The sequence below is a fragment of the Equus quagga genome, chromosome 8 (genome assembly GCF_021613505.1).
Source record: "Equus quagga isolate Etosha38 chromosome 8, UCLA_HA_Equagga_1.0, whole genome shotgun sequence".
Lineage (NCBI taxonomy): Eukaryota > Metazoa > Chordata > Mammalia > Perissodactyla > Equidae > Equus > Equus quagga.
In genome coordinates, this window is record NC_060274.1 from 126091531 (window position 1) to 126115379 (window position 23849).

Sequence of the window (23849 nt, forward strand, 5' to 3'; positions counted from 1 at the left end):
GTGATGGTTGCACAACAAAGTGAATGTACTTAATGCCACTGAACTGTCTGCTTCAAAATGGTAAAATATTTTAAAATAAAAATAAATAAGATATCGCTAGTGAGAGTCGGTAGCAAAAAAAAACACAAAGACTTCAAAATTGTGTATTTTTCCAGCAGAAAATAAAATAAATAAAGGAGTAATTTTAAAGAAATACAACAGATCACCAGTGGTATGACGTAGGAAAAAGAGAGTATGAAAAAGGAAAAGGAGAATTTGAAAAAGAAGTAGATATAAAATCTAGAAATTTAAAACTGGAATTTAAAATAGAATGGTTAAAAGCAGGTTACACATAACTGAGGCAGAAATTAGTCAACTTAGTAAATAGTTATAAAGAATTTAACCATAATGCAGGAGGTAGAAATAAAGAGAAGAAAAATAAAAAATACAAATGGGGTTAGGAGATGAGGAAGCTACAACGAAAAGGTCTAAGGTATGTCTGGCCAAAATTTGAGAAGGAAATATTAGAGAGAATGCAGAAGAGGAACTATTCAAAAGTGTAATTCAGAGAGTTTTCCAGTTTTTAAAAATAAAAGCATGAATTCTTTTTTTTAAAATGCAAATGACATATGCTATTATATTAGTTTCAGGGTACAGCATAATGGTTTGATATTTGTATATATTGTGAAATGATCACCAGAATGAGTCTCACTAACATCCATCACTACCCGTAGTTACAATTTTTTTCTAGTGATGACAACTTTTAAGATCTACTCTCTTAGCAAATTTCAAATATCCAATACAGTATGACTAACTAAAGTCACCATGCTGCGCGTGACCATCTCACGACTTATTTAGGAAAATGTAAATTCTGAGACTGAGATTCTTTAAAAATAATCCCTCCGGAAGAATTTTCAAGGAAAAATAAATTTATACACACCTACAGATTTTGAAGTAAATCTTCAAAATACCAAACACAAGGAAAAGATCTTAAAAGCAAACAGAATTGGTTATATTTAACTAAAGCTAGTATTGTATATCCAGTGAAACTATCTATCTGGAGCTGAGTATAATAAAGAATATTCTGATAAATAAAAACTGAGGTTTACCACCAAGAAGCCTTTACTTTTAAAGAAACTTCTAAAGGACGTACCCCAAGGAAGAAGAAAAATATCAGAAAGAAAGCCTGAACTACAAGAAGAAAAGGAGAGCTTTTTTCTTAATAAAAACATATACAAATCTAAACAAACATTGAGTACATGAAAAAATTAAAGTATCTAATTTGTGGAGTTCATTATTTTATCAGGATAGAACTAAAATTCAAGAATGTCATGATGAGCATTCTAAAGGCACTGCATTTTTCAGATAGAGGATAAGGATATTGATTACCTTTAGTATTTTTTTAGTTAAGTGCACATGTTTTTAAAAAAAGAATTTCAAGGAATCCGTTAAAAAAATAGAAATCCTCCTGAACGAGGAGGGGATGCGGGCGTGAAGAGGAGAGAGGGGGAAATTAACACAGTGAGCGCTGAAAAGTTCACAGCAGCAGCTAGTCGTGAAAAGGCGCCCTCCTAATGTCTCCTTCCTACTTCAGAAGGAATTTTTTAAACAAATTTGACAGTTTTTCCTAAAACTTAATTGCAAACTTTTCTGAGTACTTCTTTGGATCTGCGCTCCGGGGCCCTCTTTGCGGAGTCTGAGGCAGTGGGGCCTCCTTCCATCGGCGGAGACATCTCCGAAGAGAGGCTGAGCCTTGCAGGGCAGCGAAGAGTCCATGAACATTCTCCCCACAGGACAGCGCTCCCCGTCCTGGTCCTGCCCTTCACGGTTCTCTCCTTGGGCTGCGCGGAGCCGCCCCCACCTGCCTCCGATAGACCCACCAAGTCGAAAACACAGAAAGTCGGCAACGCCTCTCTCACACCCAACCTCCAGAGCATCGCAGCTCAGCCCAGCCCCCCGTAAACCTGCTCAGGACACTTACACTAACCTACGTTGAGCAAAACCATCTAACACAAAGCCCATTTCACAATAAAGTGTTGAATGACTCATGCAATTTATTGAATACCGCGCTGAAAGTGAAAACAGAATGGCTGATGTGTCCAGCATGGTCTAAGTGTGTGGGTCGTTTGCCCTCGGGTAGCGGGCCGACCGGTAGCTGCGGCTGCCCAGCCTCACAAGAGAGGATTCGACCGCATATCGCTGGCCCAGGAAAAGATCAAAATTCAAAATTCCAAGTTCGGTTTCTACTGAAAGCTGTCCCTTTAGAACCGTCGTAAAGTCGGAAAATCCTAAGTCAGGAGCTGTCTGTACTTTTCCAGGAAGTTTCTGTGATTGAGCCAGACAGCTAACAGAGCCGAAGGCAGGGAAATTCCCAGGTGCCTCCCAGACTGACCAAGGAGAATAAACACCACCCACACCACGTCGGCAAAGACCACGAACGTCAGCTGGATCTCAGTCGAGCCAAGAAATCCCAGACACGCATCCCCTCCACTGCCTCCTCCAGCAGGTACTAAGGAAGCCCTGCCCCTCGTCCCTCTTCCTGGTCCCAACTCGGAATGGGAGAGGGGAGCCCCGGAAAGGGAATGGAGGAGGAGCCCCACACCCAGACCACACCCCTTCCCTGCCCCTCCGGGTCTGAGCAGCCTCCCTACTCCTGGGGCGGGGAGCCAAGCTCTGATGATTGCAGTTTTAGAAATGAACAGGACTGAGTCTTGAAGACCAAACCTGAGACATCTGTGTGTGTGTGTGAGGAAGATTGGCCCTGAGCTAATATCAGTTGCCCATCTTCCTCTTTTTGCTGAGAAAGATTAGTGCTGAGTTAACATGTGTGCCCATCTTCCACTATTTTGTATGTGGGATGCCACCACAGCATGGCTGGGCAAGCGGTGTAGTGTCCACACCAGGAATCTGAACCTGAGAACCCGAGGCCACAGAAGCAGAGCAAGCGAACTTAACCACTATACCACCAGGTGGGCCTGAGACCATTTTAATGATGAAGTTCGGGAACCTGGAATCTGGCCCTGATGTTAAAGGAGTCAGTATCCAATGGGGAAAGAGGGAGTTGACAAAACACAATTAAGAGCAGTGATTAGAAAAGAACAGAACCTGTTTGTCCTCTGAATGGTTTTAAGTCCTTTGATAAACATATTACACATCCATAGGTTTGGGATGATTTGCCTCACCCCATCTCGGGATCGTGAAGCCCTTTCCATTGTATATATACAGCTTCATCACCACGACTGAGTTGTGCAAATAGACAAATAGCTGTTGTCTACTGCACAACTGTTGCTTAGCTGTCATCTAAGTAAACAAAAGCCAGGGAGAGGAGCATGACATCCTATTTCCTACGGAAAAGGAAAACAAAGATTCAGAAACTCCCAAGGTCACTCACAGGGTGGGGAGAGGGAGGGCAGGGGGGGCTAGAGAGGGCAGATAGTGGAGACCACCTTCCCTCAGAGACTTAGACACGTCAGGAGAAAAAAGGAAGAAGTTGCCAGACTCTGACAGTAAGAGACCATTTCATGCAATAACCACCAAAAAAAAACCCACGTTGACATTTATTTACCAGAATGAGAAATGATAAGAATTTCTATCTGGTCTGGCCGTAAAAGGATTGGTTGAGAAACACTGAAGCACAGACATTAATTAATAGCATCTTAAGCTAAGGAAGAAAGTAAAGATGCCTTCTCTTACCAGCATCTTGGGTTTGTGTTTCTTATCACTAAAATTCCTTTTTAAAACTCTAAGGTTAGCAAGTTCATAAAAAGAATTAAAACAAAGATTAAATTCAAGGGGCCTCGTTCCATATCTGAATTCTCCCCGGCAAGCCGCCTAGATGTGATTATGTATACCCGTGCTTCTTGGAACATGCTGAACCCAAGAAGCACCTGCGGATCCTGTGAAAATGCAAATTCTGATTCAGGAGGTCTGGGGTAGGGCGGAGGGTCTGCCTCTCCAGCAAGCTCCAGGCCAGCCAGTCCAGGGCCAGATTCACACAGGCAGCAGGAGGAAAATAGGCGCCTGTCAATCACCCAGTAGAACTAGCCACCCCCACCGCCCCCTACGCCAGGGGAGGGCAAACTTTTTCTGTAAAAGGCCTGGTAGTAAATATTCTAGGCTTTGTGGGCCATCAGTCTCTGTTGAGACTACTCAACTCTGCCCTGGTGCCATAGACAATGTGTGAACAAATAAGCGTGGTTGCGTTTCAATAAAGGTTTTTTTACAAAAATAGGTGGCAGACAGGCTTTGACCCTCAGGCTGTAATTTGGTAACCCCTGTTCAATGCCTCCATTTTCTGCCCAATACTCTGAACATATTTCTGCCTTGTCTCCGTGAGCCTTTATTACACAAGCTTATTTATAAATCTCCATCGAGGGACTAGGCCAGTGAGAAGCCCCCGGGGAGAGAGACATAGGCCCTCCACTCTTGGGGCCACGCCCCCCTCACTGCCGGAGCGCTGCACGTGTTCAGCGCAGCCTCTGAGGCAGTACTGCACAGTGGATAAAGGTGGGGGCGTTGAGCCACTCGGCTTGGTTTGAAGACTAGTTGCTCTCCTGTGAGTCTGCTCAGTAAGGAAACCTACCTCACAGAGATTTCATAAGATTTCATAATGAAAATGCAAGGCTGCTTACTATGGTGGAATCAGAAAAAAGCCAGACTATCACATCTTTAATTCTCCAGACCATAACCTGTTTTCTTACCCTTTAGAAATGCTCACATCTATGTATTTCTATTATATATTTATAAAAAAATGAAAAAAGTAAAAAACAAATTGAGCACATCATTTACAATGAAAGTGAAGAATAATAGGTGTGTACGTAGAGAGAGAGAACCAACACTAATTACTACAAAAAAAGAAAGAAAGAAGGAAGGGAAGGAGGGAGGAAGAGAGAGATCTTGTTCCATGATTCACATAGTTCTGTATATTCAAGTCCAGGTTGTAGATGCTTAAAGACAGTCGTAGTAGATTGTCTTTAAAAGATTCTAAGCATATGAGAGATTTTTTCACTTTACATTGAACAGAAGGAAATCATAACAAGGAGTGTTGCCACTTGGGATATAGAGCAGAACATAATTAAATTTAGTCTCATTGGGACCTTGTTTCCATGTGACAAATCCACTCTCGTCTGATTCCATCCATACCAACACAAAGGCCCTTCACAGAATGCCATGTGTATAAACAGAAGGAGACCACAACCTTTCTGTGCAAAATTATTTTTCATGGTTGTTTATGTTTAATCAGCATTGGGGAAAATGTGACAATACCTGTTCCTTGAATTGAGGACACTGGAGTGGGAACGGTAGGTGAGGGTGATGGGGAGAGGAGGAGGTGGTGGACAGTGGCCAAAGGAGAGGCAAGTATGAGGGACAGGGCAGCGATGGGCCCGGGGGAGCACCCTGGGCTACTCCGCAGGGACATGTGGGGATCCAGGCAGGGTCTTTGGCAGCTCACAGGATGATGGCAGCCGTGGTCTTCTCCTTAGACGGGGAAGGAGGCACTGAATTCTCCCCCAGGAGCTTCTTTTCTGACCCTTCCTCATCCTGAAAAAACAGGGGGAAATCAATTCTTGGGTGGAAAAGGATGGGGCAGAGTTAGCTTCATAGAACTTGAAATCAGGAAGAGGAAAGAAGGGGAAGGAAAAGGTGACCATGGAAGGGGAGCTAGACAAAGATGTAGGACAAAAAAGAGGGAAAGTGGGAAAAAGAGAGTAAAGGAGGGCATGGAGAAGCAGAGGGTGGAAGTTAACCCAGGACGCACCGATTCCTCAGAGAGCAAAGGGACGAGCCGAGCCCTGGAAAGAAGTTGAGTGAGGTTGAGCATGACTCTGCTAGGCAGTGTGCCTGGCCCCAATGTTTCTCCCTGTTCCCAGAGCCTCACCAACCACCCAGACCCTCTCTTTCCCCAGTGCCCCCCTGACAGCTCACCAGGGGCCGGGAGCTCTGGCCACATAAGCTTTGAAGACCCACACCCAGGGAAGCCAAGGATACAATGACCTGCAGGACACAGACAGCCAGGAGCAGAGCACGAATTCCTAGGAACAAGTTCTGGAGATAAAGGAAGAAAAAAGATACAGTCAGGAGTCCACTCCTCTGAATCTCCTCTTACTACCACCTTATCAGCCCAGCCAGGTATCAGATTCTGTCCAACTAACTACTTCCCACCAAAGCAGATTGCATTTTCCAACTCTTTGGGCAGCCACAGCTTCCACCCCATTTGCTTGCCAGCAAGATGACCTTACCACCAACTATGAAGAGCTGGGGTCTATTTCTCCAGCCCCTAGGATCTGGAAGGGTCTGTGACCACTTTCACCAATAAAATACAGTGGAAGTGACACTATGCCAATTAACGGGGTAGCCGTTAGCTGGCCTGGCAGCTTCCATTTCCTACTTCTTGGAATGCTCTCAGTGGGATGCTCCCTGTTGGAACCTAATTGCTGTGCTATGAGAAGTACAAGCCACATGGTGAAGCCATTGTAGGCCCTCTGGCTGATAGCCCCAGCTGAGCTCCCAGCCATGGATTTCATCATCTTGGACGTCCAGCCCAGATGAGCCCTCAGATGACTTCACCCACCATTGACATCTGAACTGCATGAGAAAACCCAAGTGAGGACTGCCCCTCTGAGCCCAGTCAGCCCACAGAATGTGAGAAATAATAACAAATTGTAGTTTTAAGCCACTACATTTTTAGGGTGGTGTGTTATGCAGCAATAGGTAACTGGAACAGCCACACACCGGGAAAGACAGAGGGTGGCCCACAATATCCTCTCTTAAATGTCTCCTCTTTGCCCCTCATCCCCTTTGATTCAGGGAATCTTCATGTCATGAAGGTCTGAGAAATGTCTTCAGCCTAAGTTAAAACCTCGTGAACAAAAGACCTAGGATGAGGTCCAAGCACAGAGAGCCTACGTGTCTGCCTTCCAGTGCCCTGGTTCCTTGGGAACAAATGGTTCTGATGAGTCCCTAGAAGATTGGACTTTCCATTCTCACCATCAGCATTTGCATGTAGACTTTGCAATAGTCCTCTCTCCAGCTTGAGCCGTAGCTTCTTTGCATCCATCTATACCCAGTGGTTGTGAAGGTAGGGGCTGGGGGATCACACACAGTGTCGATGTAGACGAAGCCATCACTTTGCCAGGTTAAGCTATTCACACAGAAGACAACAGCAGCCACAGCCGTGGCAACGCCAGCCAGGGTGAGCAGACCTGACACCCAGCCCTAAAAGAGAGAAGTTCAGAATGCAGACTCCCTCTGTTGATGGCAAAGCCATGGGGTCCCAGCCTCAAACCTGTCTCCTCTTCTCCAGCTTCCTAGCCCAGGAAAACCTCCCTACCCCTCCAGGAAGGAACCCGGGATATTGGGAACCAAAGGAGAGGAGACAGGAAACTAGAGCAGAAAGACTGAGACATAGGAGGGGGCAGAGGATGCCCAAGACTCACTGAAAGCTTGCCCCGGTGCTTCTCATGGACAATGGTCCCAGCTCCTGCTGTAATAGCCTGGGAAGAGAAGACACCAGAAAAGACCTCCAATTTACTCTCCTGAGATGATCTCCATCACCCTTCCCCCAATAGCTCCCAGAACAACTAATTGGAGCAGGATCCCAGGGACAGGCAAAGAAACCTGGCATATGGACAGGACTCCATTACAATTGCCCCTTGCCGTAAAGAGGAAAATGGAGAGTGAAAGGGTTTTGCCAGGCCCCTAAGGCAGCTTCCTCATGGCAAAGGGCATTTGGACTCCGGGTCTTGGGTCTCTTCCCCACATGCCTGACCCAGATCCAAAGGAACTTTCTCCTTGCTCAATGGCTTGCCTCCCACTGAGCTCACAGCCCCTTCCTTACTCACCACAGACCCTGCCCATAAGGCGCAGCCTGAGGCACGCAGCTCGGTCCAGGGTCCAAAGTAGAGAAACGCTCCAAGCGCACAGCTTACAGCCCCCAGCAATATCTGGGTCACCTGCAAGACAGAGCCAGACTCCTTCCCACAAAGCCCACAAGCCTCAGGAGCAGCCACCCAGCTCCCACCTAGGTGGCTTTCCTCTCCTTCTCCTCTGCCTTGACCTCTCTGCAGCTCTGATTCTGGAAGGTTCTGTTCCCTTACCGTCCATGAAGCAGCATGTCCTATTCTTCCCCATCCCTCTGACATGCCAGGCTTTTAGCCTTCATCACTTTTTCCTAAACACCACACTTTTGTCATCCCACCTGATGGTTCTCACTTTTTTCTCCTTATTCTCCCTTGGGAATCACATCATCTTATCCATGATGGGTGAAAAAGACCCCCTCCAAGAAAAGACTGTGGTTAGCTGACAGCCTACAGTGGTCAGCTCCTTCAAGGGCCCCTCGTCTTTCAAGCCAAGGGCACACTCTGGGGACGGCTGCCCAGCCAATGGCTAAGCAAGGCAGTGTACAACGGCCATTTCCACCCAACGTGGAACTCCTGGAAGGGCAGTCTTTGCTCCAGAGCTCCCCACTGGGCTGGCAGAGACCTTGTCAGGCCTACATCATGGTCTAATGTCTCCCCCTGCCCATTTCTGCTCCCTCCCTTTTCGTTTCCTAGTTCTTACACCCCAATAACCTTTTGCACACCTAACTCCAACTCAGCATCTACTTCCTGGAGAATCCGACTATCACAGCCTCTTGGACATCACCGCCTGCATGTCCTGCTAGCATCTCAGATTCATCACACCCAAATTCCACACCCCACCCACACCTCCAACGTCTGCCTTCCCCTGACTTCCAGGGCTCCAATCTCCTGGTCAGCCACACTCCAAACCTCAGCATGTTCTTGGGCTCCTCTCCTCCCTTGTATCCCAAACCCTTTCACTCCCAAGTCACCGAGACCCTATCCACAAAGGATTTGGACTCCTCCCTTTCCTCGTCATTTCTGCTGTGACCACACAGGCGCAGACCCTTGTACTTCTTCCTTGGACACCTTCTAGCTGTGAGGCAGCCTAAAGCCCAGGTTCCTGCTTAGAATCCATCCACAGCCTTCCCACTATGGAAGCTGACTCAGGACAGACTCCTCACCCCATCATTCAAGGCTCTCGGCAGTATAGCCCTGGGCTGCATTTCCAGGCTAATCAGCCATGAATCCCATTCTCTTTACTCTGATAGAACTTGCCCTGTGCTTTCTGGCTTCTTTGCCCTTGTTCCTGCCACTCTCTTAACCTAGAATTCCGTTGCTTCTATCTGTCTAAACCCACTCTTTCTCTACTAAAGGTCTGGCTCAGATGCCAACTCCTGCAGGATGCCGCCCTGCCTCCAAGGACATCACCTAATCTGCCTTTAATTCTAGGCATTTGTGTAGTTGCCTGATCCCTTCTGATGCATGCTGAGCCCCTTTAGGTTGCAGCCCAGGGATCCTTTGAGCAGTTTTCCCTGAGGTGCCTAGCCTACTGCCTTGCATCTGCAGGCCCTCAGTGCATGTGGGTTCCATTAATCTGAATCAACAGCCCCCAGGGATTCTTCCACCCATCCCCACCTCTGGCCGGCACTGCCCCACTGCACCATCCATCCAAGCAGTCCAGCCTTCTCGTTCATCCAAACTTCTGTGGGGAACCTTCCAAAACCTTCTTTTCCCAAACAAGACGGGATATAAATAGTGAGTTCTCATTGGGATTCAACCCATTCTCCTTTTTGCATCCTACTGAGGAAGGAGAGTGTCCTCCTCTGTGGCACCTCACTAACCAGCCTCTCCAGCCCACTCTTACCCCTAGTGCCAGCTGCCCATAGCTTTTCCTGGCCTTGGAAGGGCCACTGTCCCAAGGGCGAGAAAAGAGCTCCTTCAGGGAACCTCCAGCTTTTAGCAGTTGTGCCAAAGCCGATTCCTGGTGGATGTGGATGTTGATGTGGGTGGGCTGCGGCAGCGTGGAGGCCACATCGACTCCATTCAGAGTCACCATGTTTTGGGTCATCGTGCCTGCTGGGGAGAAGACGTACAGAAGTGAGGTCTGGGAACGAGGTAAGGCAAAAAGGAACACATCACATGAGTGAAGGGAGAGAAAACAGTCTCCTTGTCAAGTTCTAAAGGGCCTTCCAGTGTAGGTATCAATGTCATGGTGACCTTAATCTGGGGTGCAAAGCCAAATCGGCTCTAGAGTCTTTTACCACATATATTCTTGGACCTCTCCCCAAAACTATCTAATAAAGTTTCTCCGGGTCTCAGGTTGGACAAAGAAAGGAATCTGAATTATTTCAGTGACTTAGTATACATATTTACACATAATACTCTCATACGGTGAAAAAGTTCAAACAATACGAAAGGGTATACCTTTAAAACCCTCTCTCCTAGCTTTCTCTCCAACCACCTAGTTGCCCTCCAAATGGAAACTAATATCATCATTCTCTTACATATCCTACAATGATATTTCCTCCCCCAGTTTTCCCACAAACACACTGTTCTGCACAATGACTTGTTCACAGAACCACATTTAAAAATAATCCTGCATCAGTCCATAAAATGCTTCCTCACTCATTTGTGTAGTTACGGAGTATGCCACTGTATGAATGCATCATAATTTTTTTAAGCAGTCTCATATGGATAGACACCTATTTTTTTCTTACAAACAACATGGAGTTTGCAGGTCAGTGGAAAGGCGCATGTGTGTTTTGATGGATCTTGCCGTCGTGGAGCGACCTCCATGCAATTCACAGGCAGGAGGAAGGTCGCAGCTTACCCACAGCCCCTCCCCACGGCCAGCAGAAGGTGTCAGCAAACTTTTTAATCTCTTTCAAATGCATATCAGGAAAATTACATTCCAATGTAGATTTTAATCAATTTTAGGCAATAAAATGCTCCCTTTTCAGTGTATATCTCAACAAGTTTGGGCAAATTTGTACATTTGTGCAACCACAACTGGAGTCAAGATACAGAACATCTCTATGTTGCAAAAACCTCCCTAAGGTTCCTCCCAGAATAAATCCCCAACACCTGCACCAGGCAACCGCTGATCTGCCGTCTGTGGCTCTTCCAGGAGAGGTTCAGTTCCTGGTTCTCTTATTATGAGTGAGGTTGGTCATCTTTTCATATGCTGAATGGCCATTTTCGGTTCTTCTTTTATGAGCTCTCTGTTCATAGCCTACATCCTTCTTGTTTACTTTGTTTCATTTTGGTCTTTACGGGAGTTCTTTGTGTATTTGAAAAGTTATCATCTGTGACTCGAGCTCCAAATATTTCTTTACAATTTGTGATGTATTCTTTGACTTTGCTTGAGTTTTTATATAATCCGAGTTTTCGATCTTTTTTACGATTTCTAGGTTTTACATCCTACTTAAAAAGGACTTTCCCATTTCAAGATTATAAAATAATTCTTCGTGTTTTCTTCAAAGTGGTTTTATGCTTTCAGTTCACATTTAAATGTAGATCCGTCTAGAATTTCTCTTGGAAATTGGAAGATATGAATCCAAGTTAGGTTGGGTTTTTATTTTTATTTTTTTTTCCCAGATGGTTTACTTCTGGAGGGCATGTTCTGTTTGTGGAATATATCATCTTTCTCCCACTGATTTGAAATGCTCCCCTGAGCAAAAGCAAAATTCCCATAGGAATTCCGGCTTATTCTACTCTTTATATTCTGCCCATTGGTGTGTCTGATGGGTCATGCACCACAATTTTAATTATGAGTATACATTTAATATTTAGTTGAGCTATTTCATGTTATTTTTTTCTTTCATGGCCATTTTTGCTCACTTACTTCTGTGTGTGCACTTTAGAATCAACCTGCCTAGCTTCAATAGAAATTCTCTGTAGGTAACTCTAATGGGCCTCCTACTTAATTACCATCATTTAAATCATAATATTATTAATAACAATTCTAATAACACCAGCAAAAATAGCAATCCTAAAGTCTCCCCATCTGTATTCTATGTACTTTTCAAAGTGGTTTCACTCTCTCACCTACCTGGCCTCCTTTGAGGCATAAATGACAGGTGTTTGACAATTCTGCAGATGCACAAGGAGGCTCAGACGTGTTCACAGACACACACAAGGAAGTCCAGCTCAGATTCCACCCAGATCTTCCCTTGGGGCCCAGGAGTTCAGCATCATGTTGCAGCCCTGAATGTACCTTGCAGCTCCCTCTGAGCCCCCTGGGTACCACCACTCTCCTCACCCGACTCCCGCCCCCAGATCAGCCTAGCCCCCTGCTCTTCCACTGAAGCAGGCCAGCCCCATGAAGATTCCCCTCCCACACCACCGTGACTCCAGGCTGTGGGGCTCTTCCCTGCTGCTCTGGACACTCTTCTCTGCCCAGCTCCTCCCAGTGCCGCTGGAGCTGAGGACAGAGGACCAAGATCCCTGCTATGCCCTGGGCCCTCCACCCTCAGGCTTCACTCCAGAGGACCTCTCACCACCAAATCACCTGAACCTGAACTTCAGCCACCCCATGCAGAATAAAGGCCTGAGGCACCACTGAGGGTGAGGGAGAGCCAGGCTGATGGGGCCAGACACATGCCTCCCCAGCCATTTTCCTAGGGTCACATCCTCTGTCTATAACACCCATCCCTCCTAAGCAAGGCCTATGGGAACCAGGAATGGGGGAGAAGGCATCCTATGAGACAGGATGGAGGCTTTGGGGACTGGTCTTGGAGACTCCCCAAGAGAGAGAGGGGTCCTGCGGTGAGAGTCTCCTGGGAAGGGGCCCCGGAGCTGTGATAGCCCTGCTTACCTGCTGTCTTCTGGCAGCCACAAAGCAGAGCAGGCCTGGGAGGAGCCGACCTAGAGCTGAGGACCTGCTGGTGGGTGGGAGGGACGAGAGCTGAAGGAAGGAGGGGAGGGAGAAGGGCCTGCCCTTCAGCATCACATCCCAGAAAATAGCTGAGGCAGAGGGGCCCCTCTAGGGGGTTCAGTCTTGAGCAGATAATCAGGTTGGCTGGAGATGGCAGAACACGCTCACACACACACACACACACACTCACACACTGGTGCCTACTCAGACAACACACACACTGGGCACACATACAGCACAGGCAAATCTTTGTTCAGAAAGCCCCTACCCAGGTGGTGGTTGGGGACACGACAGCCTCATGGGGTTTCCCAGGGCTGGTCAGCTCCGAGGTCTCCCAGGCTACCCACCTGGCCCCCAAGCTCTCCAGCACCAGAGCCCAGTGATCCTCCGGCGGCTGGAAAACCCCAGAGGGGCCCCTTTGCCCAGCTGAGTTCTGGGAAGCTTCACGCTGAAGTCCCACCAGTCTGGCCTCCATCCTTCCCTTTCTGGCACTCCACCAACACCCTCCTGCTTCTGCACAGCCCTCAGCTCCAGCTCAGACCCTCCCGGCCCTCCCTGCTCACACACTCAGCCACAGATCCCTGAAGAGAGCAGGTGAGGCAGGCCCACAGCCCAGGTGGCCCTTTCTCAGAGACCTTTCTCACAGCCCCCCTCCCCAAGGGGTTCGCTTTCCTGCCCCCTCACAGGTCTCTGCAACCTCGCCCCTCAGGACTTGCTGGGGAGGGAGTGGGGGAGGGACCCACCACCCTGTGGAAGATGTGACTAGGGAAGGTGGCAAGAACAGAGGCCAAGTGCATCCCTGTCTGATGGCAAGTCAGTCTGGCCTGTGACCCCCCCTTCACCCACAGCTCGGTCCTTTCTTGGGGGCGGTGGCAGCTTGAACAGGCAGTGTGGGGCTGAGTGGCCGTTGGTGGAGAGGGAGATATTTAGGGGCTGAGGGGTGTCCCCAGGCCCAGCTGGGGAGCAGCTGCTACAATAGAAGCCCAGCAGGCAGCTGGGACTTGGGTTCTGTCGGTGGCCTGAGGGCTCTGGAGGAGAAGAGACCTGGAGAAGAGCCAGGGTGGGGGCCACGATGGCAGGAGCCGGCTGAGAGCAGAGGGTGGAAAGGGGAGGAATACAGGGTACTGCTTGGTCCAGACCCCAAGGCCCTGGGAGGAGGGTAGGGGGACACAGCAGATGTGGCGTGAAGGGGGAGGTTCCAGAGGGCTCAGCGGTCACCACAGCCCCAGCAGAGTCAGGCTGTCCTGACATGACAGCCCTTGAGAGGGAGGACCTGCCGTGCCGCTCTGTGACTAGGGGCCTCCACCAGTCCTGAACTCCAGTGAAAACCTTCTGCCAACTTTTTCTCCATGACACTCCCATCCTCCCTCCCCCAGACAGGTGTCCACAGGCATGGGGATGGTAGACGGTGGTGTCGTGGCCCCTGGGGGCCCCCAGCCCACCTGCATCGACGTGCACATCCACCAGGAGTCAGCTCTGGGCAAGCTCCTGCTGAGCGGGTGCTCCCTGCTGCGGCCCTCCTCCCAGACCCTGGGCAGCAGGCGGCTGCTGGTGGCCTCCCGGGTGAGTAGGGCTGCCCACCTCGTGGGGCCCAAGGGGGCATCAGGCTCTCTGCATCAGGAAAGGGAAGACCCATCCTCTTGCTGAGCACACTCTCCACCAGCCTCTCTGAATAGGACACTGAGCCAGTTTTATCTTGTTACTAGAAATCAAGTTCTCCTGTGTTCTGTCTCTGGCTTCTTTCCTCACAGACCAGCCTTTTCAATAAAAGCTCTAGTAGGAAGGGTAGGCTGTGGGCTAAAGGGGTACAAAGGACCCACTGACCATTTAAAGTCCTAGCTGGTGGAACCCTGAGTCCATCCCCTCTACACCAGCATAGGCTGACTTGTCTTCCCCTCCCTCTCCTCCACTCCCCTCCCCTCCCCTCTCCTCTCCTCCTCTCCTTCCCCTCCCCTCCCCTCTCCTTTCCTCCACCTTCCCCCTTCCTCTCTTCTCCTCTCCTCCCCTCCTCTCCCCTCCCCTCCTCCTCCTGTCCTTCCCTTCCCTTCTCCTCTCCTCTCCCCTCCCCTCCCCCCTCCTCTCCTCCTGTCCTTCCCCTCCCTTCTCCTCTCCTCTCCCCTCCCCCTCCTCTCCTCCTCTCCTTCCCCTCCCCTCCCTTCTCCTCTACCTTCCCCCTTCCTCTCTTCTCCTCTCTTCCTCTCCCCTTTCCTCTCCTCCCCTCTCTTCACCTCTCCTCTCCCTCCTTCTTTCTCTCTCCTCTCTCTCTTTCTCTTTCCTGGGTTCTAACTGTTAATACTTGAAGTGGCAGGTCCTCAAAGCTACCGCAAGTCTTGGGGGCAGAGGGTTGCTCCTAGGCCCAGGAAGCTGGGAGCCGGATTCTGAAGTTCTTCATCTTTCAGGCGGTGCAGATCGTGCTGGGGGTGTTGAGTGGGGTCCTAGGAGGATTCCTCCATTTCTTCTACTACTCCCCTGTGTGGAACTCGGGAGCTGCCATCTGGACAGGCGTGGTGGTGAGTGCAGCCGGAGGATGGTTGATGGGCCCGGGAAGGGGCAGGTGGACCTGCTGTCAGAGGTCATAGACTGTCGCCATCAACACCCTCGCCATCCACATGGTGCTGTACAGTGTCAGCAAGCAAAAAGACCCTGAGTCATCAAGGCCGATTCCCTATCTCTACAGATGAGAAAATAGCTTAGGGAAGTGGTGGTCTGTCTAAAGCCGCCCAGTCAGCTCTCCCGGCTCCCTGCCCAGGGCCTCTCCCACCAGGCTGGCCACCTCTCCCCATCTTCGACAGCAAATATCAACTAAGGATCTAGGACCAAGCTCCTCTCCAGAGGCTTGCACTGAGATGTGGGAGGCAGAATGTGCTGGAGAGGGTGTACCCTACAAGGAAGGGCCGCTTGCTGCTCGTTCACTGCCCTCTGCAGGTCCTGCACATGGTGGGAATCCAGTGGGTATCACTGAACGACAGTGGTTAATGTCACCAGATGGGCTGTGCAATCCGCAATAAGAGCTTGGTGGGGAGGTCATGGCAGGATTGAGGGGTCATTTAGCATACCCACACTCACAGAATAACAGCAAAACACACTATTTATTGAGAGGGGCCAAAAGTAATCATCCTCAGCCACCCAATGGCAAAAAAACACTCAGATTAGTAAGAGAATTGCCAAATGGTATTCGGAGCCATCTGTCCACCGGGATATACCGGACCTCCTGCTCTGTAAGCCCAGCCAGGTGGGCTGCTGAGCACTGTTAGGACAGTGCCTAGACCTGAGGCAGCTCGGAGACCCATCCTGTCCTGAGAGCTTCTCCAACAACCTAGACTTCCACCCGCCATCTGGAACTTTCATAAAGCACCTGGCATTGCTTACAAAGAAAGGGAGGGAGAGCTCACACCTGGCTAGACCAGAAGCACTTTTCCAAGTCGCTAAAACGGAAGGTCCTGTAGCCTCAGGAGTTTGGTTCAGGCCTCAATTCCTTCACTGTTACCTTACTACAGACAGCAAAGCTTAGCTCAGAGCCTTGGGTCCACATAGAGTGTTCTGGGGAAGGGCCAGCGATGCTGGGCTCTATCTGCTGCAGTTACAGAGGGAAACAGAAGTGGCAGCTGGAGGGGCTGCCTTTCCTGTGCTGACCCTCCGTCTTGAATCTCTCCCCAGGCTGTGCTGGCTGGAACCATTGCCTTCATTTATGAGAAACGAGGTGGCTTTTACTTGGTGAGTTTGGGGTGAGCAGGGGTTGACACGAGGCCCAAGCCTTCTGCCCCATCACACGCCAGTTCCACTGGGCCTCCCAGTCTTTTCACGGGGCTGGGCTCCAGGAGACACTGAATCACCAAGGTCTCTCTCTGCCTCCTCTCCTCACCAGGCCCAGCTGAGGACCCTGCTCGCCCTTGCAGCTTTCTCCACGGCCACTGCTGCCGTTGTCATTGGGGCTTGTAATTTCTATGAGTATCACTTTGAGTCTGAGGATATCTGTGATATCTCTCCCTCGGGAAGCTGGCCCACCTCGGCCCCCCACACTCCAAGTCCAGAAGAAGTCAGAAGGCTGCACCTATGCCTCTCCTACCTGAACATGCTGAAGGTGGGTGTGCAGGGTGGCGGCAGCAGGCGGTGGGCAGGGAGATTCCAGACAGTGGACAAGAGAAAGGCTGTCCATCAAAAAGAGTGTCACCTATTCTGCCCCAAACTTGACTGCTGTCACCACAGATGTGGCATTGAACAAAACAGACTAGAGGGAAATACAAACATTGAAACAACAGGAAATGAGGCAATATTGCAAGTGTGCGAAGTGCTGCAAAGGTGTTAAATGTGTGTTCTCCCTTGATTCTCTCAAGTGTTGGGGTTGTCGGGAACCAGATCATAGCCCAAGCCTGTCACTGTTCTGATGAGGTTGCTGAGGTCCAATAAGAGAGGTCCCTGGCTGCCTCTGCACACTAGACGCGTTGACTGCTGCGACCCCCCCCCCCCCCGCCCACCCCGTCCATGCAGAGCTCCTTCCTCAGCCCCCTCCAGAAGCTACAGACTTAGGGATGAAGGCGTGGAGAGTGACACTGTGTCGGGGATGAATGTAGGGACAGAGCACAGATGGCAACAGTCACTCTGGTACTTACAGCTTTACTCCTCTGTCCCCAGGCCCTGTTCATAAGCATCCGGGCCATGCTGTTGGGTGTCTGGGTCCTGCTGCTTCTGGCATCTCTGGCCCCTCTTTGCCTGTACTGCTGGAGAAGACTCCGACCTAAGGAGGTGAGTCCTTAACATACACGTCTATATGTTTGGGGCGGCAGGGCTGTCCAGAGGAGAGGAATGGAGAGTGGATGGTTTGGGGAGGAGAAAAGAGCCCATTACAATGAGTCTCAAGAGGCATCATGCCTGTCTTTCTACCCCAGTGGTGGCCCAGCCCAGAGAGCCCCTATGCCTGACCAGGTGGCCCCCAGGCCAAAGATCCCAGGATGCCAGGGAAGTCCATATCCATTGTGGGACCCTGGGGCTCTTTGCATCAGGTACTGTGAGGCTGATATTGAATCTGGTTGACTCCAGAACTAAGCTGCCCTAGAGGAGAGAATTTGGGCTTTCTCTCCCCATCGGGCTGTCTCGCCCCTCCTCCTCCCTTAGAAAAGAGACCAGAAGAAACTGCTGGGAGGGAATGAGATCTAGCCTTGCCTCTCTTGAGGACTCAGGCCTGGAGCTGCTTCTGGACTGAGCATGACTGCATCTGACTCCTGGAAGAAGAACTCGACCGGGGAAAAGCCCCAGTTATCTGTCCCCCACAGTCACAGCCATGGCCACTGCCCTGCCCCACCAACCATCATAGAGGCTCCTGCCATTTCTTGCCCACATTCACCCTTCTGACCTGCTTCATGTCCCCTCTTGAGCAGCGATGATAATAAACTCTCATGTCGTTGCTCCCAGCTTCTTGCTTAGTTATTCCAGGGAATTCCTCTCGGCTGAGGGAGGCAGCGGAGAATGAGCCACTAGCAGACCTACAATGCTCTTCCCACTCCCAACCTCCCCTCTGGGTCTAGAGTTGCTGCCCCTGAAAATAGACTTTCTTTGAGGGTGGTCCTGGGTCTGTAGGTCCTGGGTACGAAGGATGAGGGGAGCTGAGACTCTGAGCCCTGCCCTCTACAATTCAGATTTAAGAGGGTGAATGCTTGGCAATTTGAGAAATGGATTTTTTATTTTGACTGTGTGGAAATATTAAAAAGTAGATAACATAACACCAAGATGCAATCATTTTGGAAATCATTTTTTTAAAGGTAGGACATCCAACAATATGGTGAAATAGAAACCCTGAATAATGGTCCCCTGAAAAAAACATCTAAAACTTCTGGATAAAATACGAATCAGACATTTTTTAATTCATGGCTAACCTGAATAGGCCATAATAGAAGTAGGAGCATGAATTCAGAGAGCTGAGTCTTGAAACCAGTATCTACCTGTTTCAGAGTCCCACAGCCACCTACACATCCTGTGGTCCACTAGAAGGACCCACGGATTAGCATACAGTTGTACTCATGGCTGAGTTTTATTAGAGCAAAAGGATGTACAGCAGTATCAACAAGGGAAAAAAGACATGTTAGGTGGACTCTGGAGGAATCCAGATGCAGGCTCCCTACATTCTCCCCCTGGTGACGGGCCACACAGTAACACGTACGCAGCGTTTCTGCCCAGGAAAGCCCAATTAAGATTCAGAGGCCAGAGTTTTTATTGGGGCCTGGGCACACAGACACTCTGCCTGCACAACTACTGCAATTCAAGATTCCCAGAAGAAAAGCAGATGTCCACCTGAAATCACACAGTTTGTGCAGGGTAGGCAAGCAGACACAATGGAGTTCAGTGCTCCAGGCACGCAAAACAACCTTATCAGCATAGGAACATTCCAAAAGCCAAATTCCAAGAAGACAACGAAGGGCCAGCCCTGCAAGCAGGACTTGTAAGGAGCAGCCCTCTGTGTTACCTCTCTCCTGCACACTGCCTTAGTGGCGTCTGCCAAAACTCTCGTAACCCAAAACTGCACTTGATAACTGTGTTGAAGACAGTCAACAAATCCTAGAGCCGCTAGTAAATTGGGGAGTCAAAGTGAAGAACCCTGTATAAATCTGCAATTTCATGGGGCAATCGGAAAAGAAATCTACCTCGTCTAAGGATATGACAAGCAGACTCTTGGAGAAAGGAGTGAAATGAAGACTCATGAAGATAAGCTGACTCTAACACAGACTTACGGATTGAATTCCTACTGCTTAGGTGATCCAGAAATCCAGAGAAAAGAATTTAAAGTCCTCGAGATGGTAGTGACCCTAGACCCCTGTCAGAAACAAAGGCTGGAGAAATTCACCCTCACCTAGGCCTCAAATAATTCCTAAAAGCACTGTTTCACAGTATGAAAAGAAAACCTGAAATTCAGCATAAATTACAAATATCAAATCAGGAGCACAAATCCTTCAGTTATGGCCACTTTTAGATATAGGATATAAAATTAGCATGTTTAACATATTTAAAGATATAAAAAAGGGAGTTAAAGTATTGGCAAAAAGAAGAGATTATCAAAAAATGATCAAGCAGATTTTTTAAAATCCCAGAGAGAACTTCTAGAAATGAGAATTATAGTAATTAGAATCAAAACTCCAGTAAACAGATTAGAAATAGCTGCAGAGAGAAGTAGTAAGCTAGAAGATAGGTATGAAGAAATTACCTGGAATGCAACTCAGACAGAAAAAAGGGCTGGAAAGTAAAGAGAGATTTAAGAGACATTTAGATCTGACGTGTCTAGGCAGAATTCCAAGAGGAAGAAGTAGAGAGAATGAGAGAAAGGAAATATTCAGACACAATGACTGAGAAATTTTGTGAATTAATAAAACACAAGATTCTCAGAGAGAGGAAGTGCAACAAGTACAAATTAGAATAAATAAAAAGAAATCTTCATCTAAACACATCACAGTAAAATTTCAGGAAACAAAGAGAATGTCTTAAAATCAGTCAAATGTCATTAACTAAAAAGAAATGACAATATTACATCACTCTCTTCCTGGCAAGGAATGATTAATTAAAGGGTTATAAGATCCTTGCATTGTTCGAAAAGACGCAAAGATGTTGATTAAATTTAGTCTGTCAGCTTATTCATTTATGTGTTCATTCAATTAATACCTAATTTAAATATTTAAATTTAAGTGTTTTAGTAAAAGTTCACCTGTAATTATTAAAAGAATAGAAATAACCATAAAACTTTAAATTTCAATTGGAGAAAACCGTAGAATGAGAAAAAATTCAATCAACGCAAAATAAGAACAGAGAAGAGATAAAAAGAAACATTTCAAAAAGTGAGAAAAATGGCAAGCCAAAAAATAGAAGGTGACTGTAAATTAAGTTATATGAGTAATTCCAATAAATGCAAATGGACAAAATAGTCCACTTAAAATACAAAGATAGACTGCACTTTTATAAAATTCATCCATATTCTATTTACAAGAAACACATCTAAAACAAGGATACAGAAAGATTGACAGTAAGAGGATGGGAAGAAAAAGATACAATAATTAAATTGGTACAACTCTATTAAAATCAGACTTTAAAGCAAAGAGCATTCCTAGAGATAAAGAGACCACTTGCGGCCAACCTAGCGTCATTCTCTTCTTCCTTCTCCCATTTTATTCATTCCTTCCTGGAATCAGGACCCCACACTTGCAGCTGGATGAGCCATCTGGTGGCCAGAAGGGTAACAGCCACTGGCTGGAGGTGGTGCAAGAGGAAGACCCAAGGAGCCTGGGCCTTCAATAGCATAACTGAATCTGCCGAACCAGTCTTGGATTGCTTACCTTTGAATGTATTTATATGAGAAAAATTAATTCCTTGCTGATTTTTTAAAAAGAAAAAGAATTTTTTTAACATTTACAATAACAATGAAACTATAAGTTACCTAGGAATAAATCTAGATACTCAAGACATTAATAAAATCATAGAACATTATTGAAAAATGTTTATGAATACCTAAATAAATGGAAATACGTACACTATGTCCATAGAAGGAAGGACTCAGTTTTGTAAAGATGGCGTCTCCCTCCAAATTGATGCATGAATCCAATGTCATTCCAATCAAAATCTCAACAGAGTTTTCTCAGTACTTGATTAGCCAGTTCTCAAATTGATACAGATCAGAAGATCAAGAACAGCAAAGACAATTTTGCTGTCGCCTGAAACCCAGATAATGAGTTGGACAAAGCAAGCATTCAGACCACATGGTGCCCCAGTTGGCAGAGCTGTACCAGAGACAACAGGGAGAGTGAAGCAGGAAGGGTGCTCTGAAGGAGCTCTGAACTTGCAGTCAGAAGACCTGAGCACAAATCTCAGCACTGACACTTGATAGCTCCTCAACATTGGGGCGGCTACAAATACCTCCTGAGCAATAGTCTTTTCACTTGTAAATTGTGGACAATTATATAAAAAAACCCATGGCTAGCGTGAGGATAGAATGCTAAATATAACAGTGTCTAAAAATTGGACACCTCAAGGTACAAATTAGTCAAACAAATGTGGATCATGGATGACAGAATTTGGGAGAACAGAAAGTACTCACCAATCCCCAAATCCTCTCTGCTTCTTCCTTCAAATGAAGTAAAACAGAATCTCCATGGGGCTGGCCCCGTGGCCGAGTGGTTAAGTTCGCGCACTCCGCTGTAGGCGGCCCAGTGTTTCATTGGTTCGAATCCTGGGCGCGGACATGGCACTGCTCATCAAACCACGCTGAGGCAGCGCCCCACATGCCACAACTAGAAGGATCCACAACGAAGAATATACAACTATGTACCCGGGGGGCTTTGGGGAGAAAAAGGAAACAAATTTTAAAAATCTAAAAAAAAAAAAAACAGAATCTCCAGATGGGAATATTATCCCCTCCTTCAATCTTCCAGAAGAGCATTCGAGAAACTAGAGCCATAGGGGGCTGAACCGTGCAGACACAGTAGAAGGTATGGCTTCGATGCATAGGGATGGCAATGGGGTGCCCTTCAGCAGAGACTAGTATTCTTCCCCAATTTTCGTTCTTCCTTTATTCCTTTGTAATAGGCCACCTGGATATTAACTGGGCATACAACGTCTCAGAATGCAGACTAGATTTCCCAACCTCCTTTGCTGCAAAGTATGATCAAGTGACTAAATTCTAGACAATGTGATTCAGAGGAAATGTTGTGTGCACCTGCCGGGCCGCACCCTTTAAGATAGAGGTTGTATCCCTTGCCCACTATGCTCTCTTTTATGATGCTTGGAATGCAGGTGTGACAGCTGGACCTAGAGCAAGCCATCTTAGACCATGAGGTATTTGGGAATGGAGTCCATTTTTGGAGAATAATAGCACAGGAAAAGTGTGACCGCTGGCGTAACATACTAACCCTCGGTGCCTGCCTAGACGTTTGTGTAAGAAAGAAACTTGGATTATTTTACATATTCTGCTACTTACAGCCAGACATTATTCTAATGAATACATTTTTACCTCAAAAAGAATGATGGCTAAGCCTGTCCAGTCAGCACATTGTGGATAAAATCCATCATTTAAAGAATGAATATCTCCCAGAGCAGAGGCTGGAAAACATAACGTGATTACAGCTAATTGGAAACTGTTTATATATTTTTAAAGAAGAAGGATTTTGGGGGGCAACATGGATAAAATGAGAGTCAGAGGAGAAAAATTGGGGTTTGATCAACCAGCATTAGGCCAATAAGAGAGACGCTCAGGTTCTCAACTTACTTGAATTGTCTGGACCCTGTACCTGTCCCCTCCATATCCTACCGCTTGGATACACTGAGGACATTTCTATCACCCCACACAGAAGTGTTCTGCTTTGGTCTATTCTAGTCCAGTGAGTGGGAGGTCTTCCATGGTGACCCACTGACCATATTCCTTCTGGCCCACAGCACGGCCCTGCCAGCTGCCTCAAATATAGCGAGTTCCACATTTCCCTAGACTTGCTCATGACTCTGCACTGACTTTCTCCAGAAAGCGTTCTTATAACTTTCAGGAAAGCAGGATCCAGTCCATGATCTTCACCTAAGACCTGACACCCCTAGCTTTGTACTTGCTCCTCAGTCCTTCAAAATCAAGGAATGTATTACTTATATCCACATATCTCAAAACTGAAAAGAAAAGCAGGGAGAGGAATAACACGAAAGTCAGGGTAGCAGTTTCCTCCTAGCAGGGATGAATGGGGAGGGGAAGGATGTGTCTAGAGAGAACTGCATAGAGATCTATAGTAGTGCTCACATTTCCTTCTTAACCTAGATAGTGGACATATTATTATCATTATTATTAAAACTGCACATATACATTTTATACCTTCTTCTGTATGAATGATATAATCACAATGAAAAATACACACGAGGACTCCTTATGCTTGAGTTACTTCAAAGTTACAAAGACAATGACTAGCGCAAAAGTTATTAATTATATCAGTTAATATAAAGCTAATCAGCAATAACCAAATGGACCTTTTTTCTTCAGCATGCCCAACCTGGAAAAGGATCGAAAGCCTGAAAGGCCAATGAGAGACAGCTGCCTGCTCAGGGGTCAGGGGTCCTCAGAGGTGGTGGGAGTGACAGTCAGAGTAAGGCTAACCACACTCCCAAAAAAACCACTCTATCTGTCAGGGCCCAGGCAGAAAACAGAT

At 47.5% G+C, this 23849-nt stretch overlaps 2 protein-coding genes across 12 annotated transcripts; one reads left to right on the top strand and one right to left on the bottom strand.

Moving 5' to 3' along the window:
• Positions 1-5191: 5191 nt before the first annotated feature.
• On the bottom strand, positions 5192-17442 carry TMEM176B (transmembrane protein 176B). 11 transcript variants are annotated; one of them, XM_046670293.1, is made up of 9 exons: positions 17307-17442; positions 16763-16924; positions 12637-12703; positions 9685-9896; positions 7821-7931; positions 7416-7472; positions 6967-7194; positions 5905-6024; positions 5192-5520 (listed from the first exon to the last, which is right to left on the bottom strand). In XM_046670293.1, the coding sequence occupies exons 2-9, from the start codon at positions 16850-16852 to the stop codon at positions 5428-5430; spliced, it is 978 nt and encodes a 325-aa protein (XP_046526249.1). In that variant the 5' UTR covers positions 16853-16924; positions 17307-17442; the 3' UTR covers positions 5192-5427. The 11 variants fall into 11 exon arrangements, with proteins under 11 accessions (XP_046526249.1, XP_046526251.1, XP_046526250.1 ...); XM_046670295.1 differs by lacking the exons at positions 16763-16924; positions 17307-17442 and adding exons at positions 14139-14307; positions 15019-15143 and having other exon boundaries at positions 12637-12700; XM_046670294.1 differs by lacking the exon at positions 16763-16924 and having other exon boundaries at positions 17307-17430.
• TMEM176A (transmembrane protein 176A) lies at positions 13199-18413 on the top strand. Its single transcript, XM_046670301.1, has 7 exons — positions 13199-13290; positions 14073-14259; positions 15096-15206; positions 16354-16410; positions 16562-16777; positions 17329-17439; positions 17809-18413. The coding sequence occupies exons 2-7, from the start codon at positions 14089-14091 to the stop codon at positions 17848-17850; spliced, it is 708 nt and encodes a 235-aa protein (XP_046526257.1). The 5' UTR covers positions 13199-13290; positions 14073-14088; the 3' UTR covers positions 17851-18413.
• Positions 18414-23849: the final 5436 nt, after the last annotated feature.

Excerpts from the sequence above, each read along its gene's own strand:
- TMEM176B (XM_046670288.1), bottom strand. The coding sequence starts at position 12,928 with ATGTGTGCCCAGTGTGTGTGTTGTCTGAGTAGGCACCAGTGTGTGAGT. Across the intron at positions 9,897-12,636 it reads TGGCTGCCAGAAGACAGCAG|CAGGCACGATGACCCAAAAC; the intron begins GTAAGCAGGGCT and ends TCTTCTCCCCAG. Across the intron at positions 7,932-9,684 it reads ATGGGCAGCTGGCACTAGGG|GTGACCCAGATATTGCTGGG; the intron begins GTAAGAGTGGGC and ends TCTGTCTTGCAG.
- TMEM176A (XM_046670301.1), top strand. The coding sequence starts at position 14,089 with ATGGGGATGGTAGACGGTGGTGTCGTGGCCCCTGGGGGCCCCCAGCCC. Across the intron at positions 16,411-16,561 it reads AACGAGGTGGCTTTTACTTG|GCCCAGCTGAGGACCCTGCT; the intron begins GTGAGTTTGGGG and ends TCTCCTCACCAG. Across the intron at positions 17,440-17,808 it reads GAAGACTCCGACCTAAGGAG|AAAAGAGACCAGAAGAAACT; the intron begins GTGAGTCCTTAA and ends CTCCTCCCTTAG.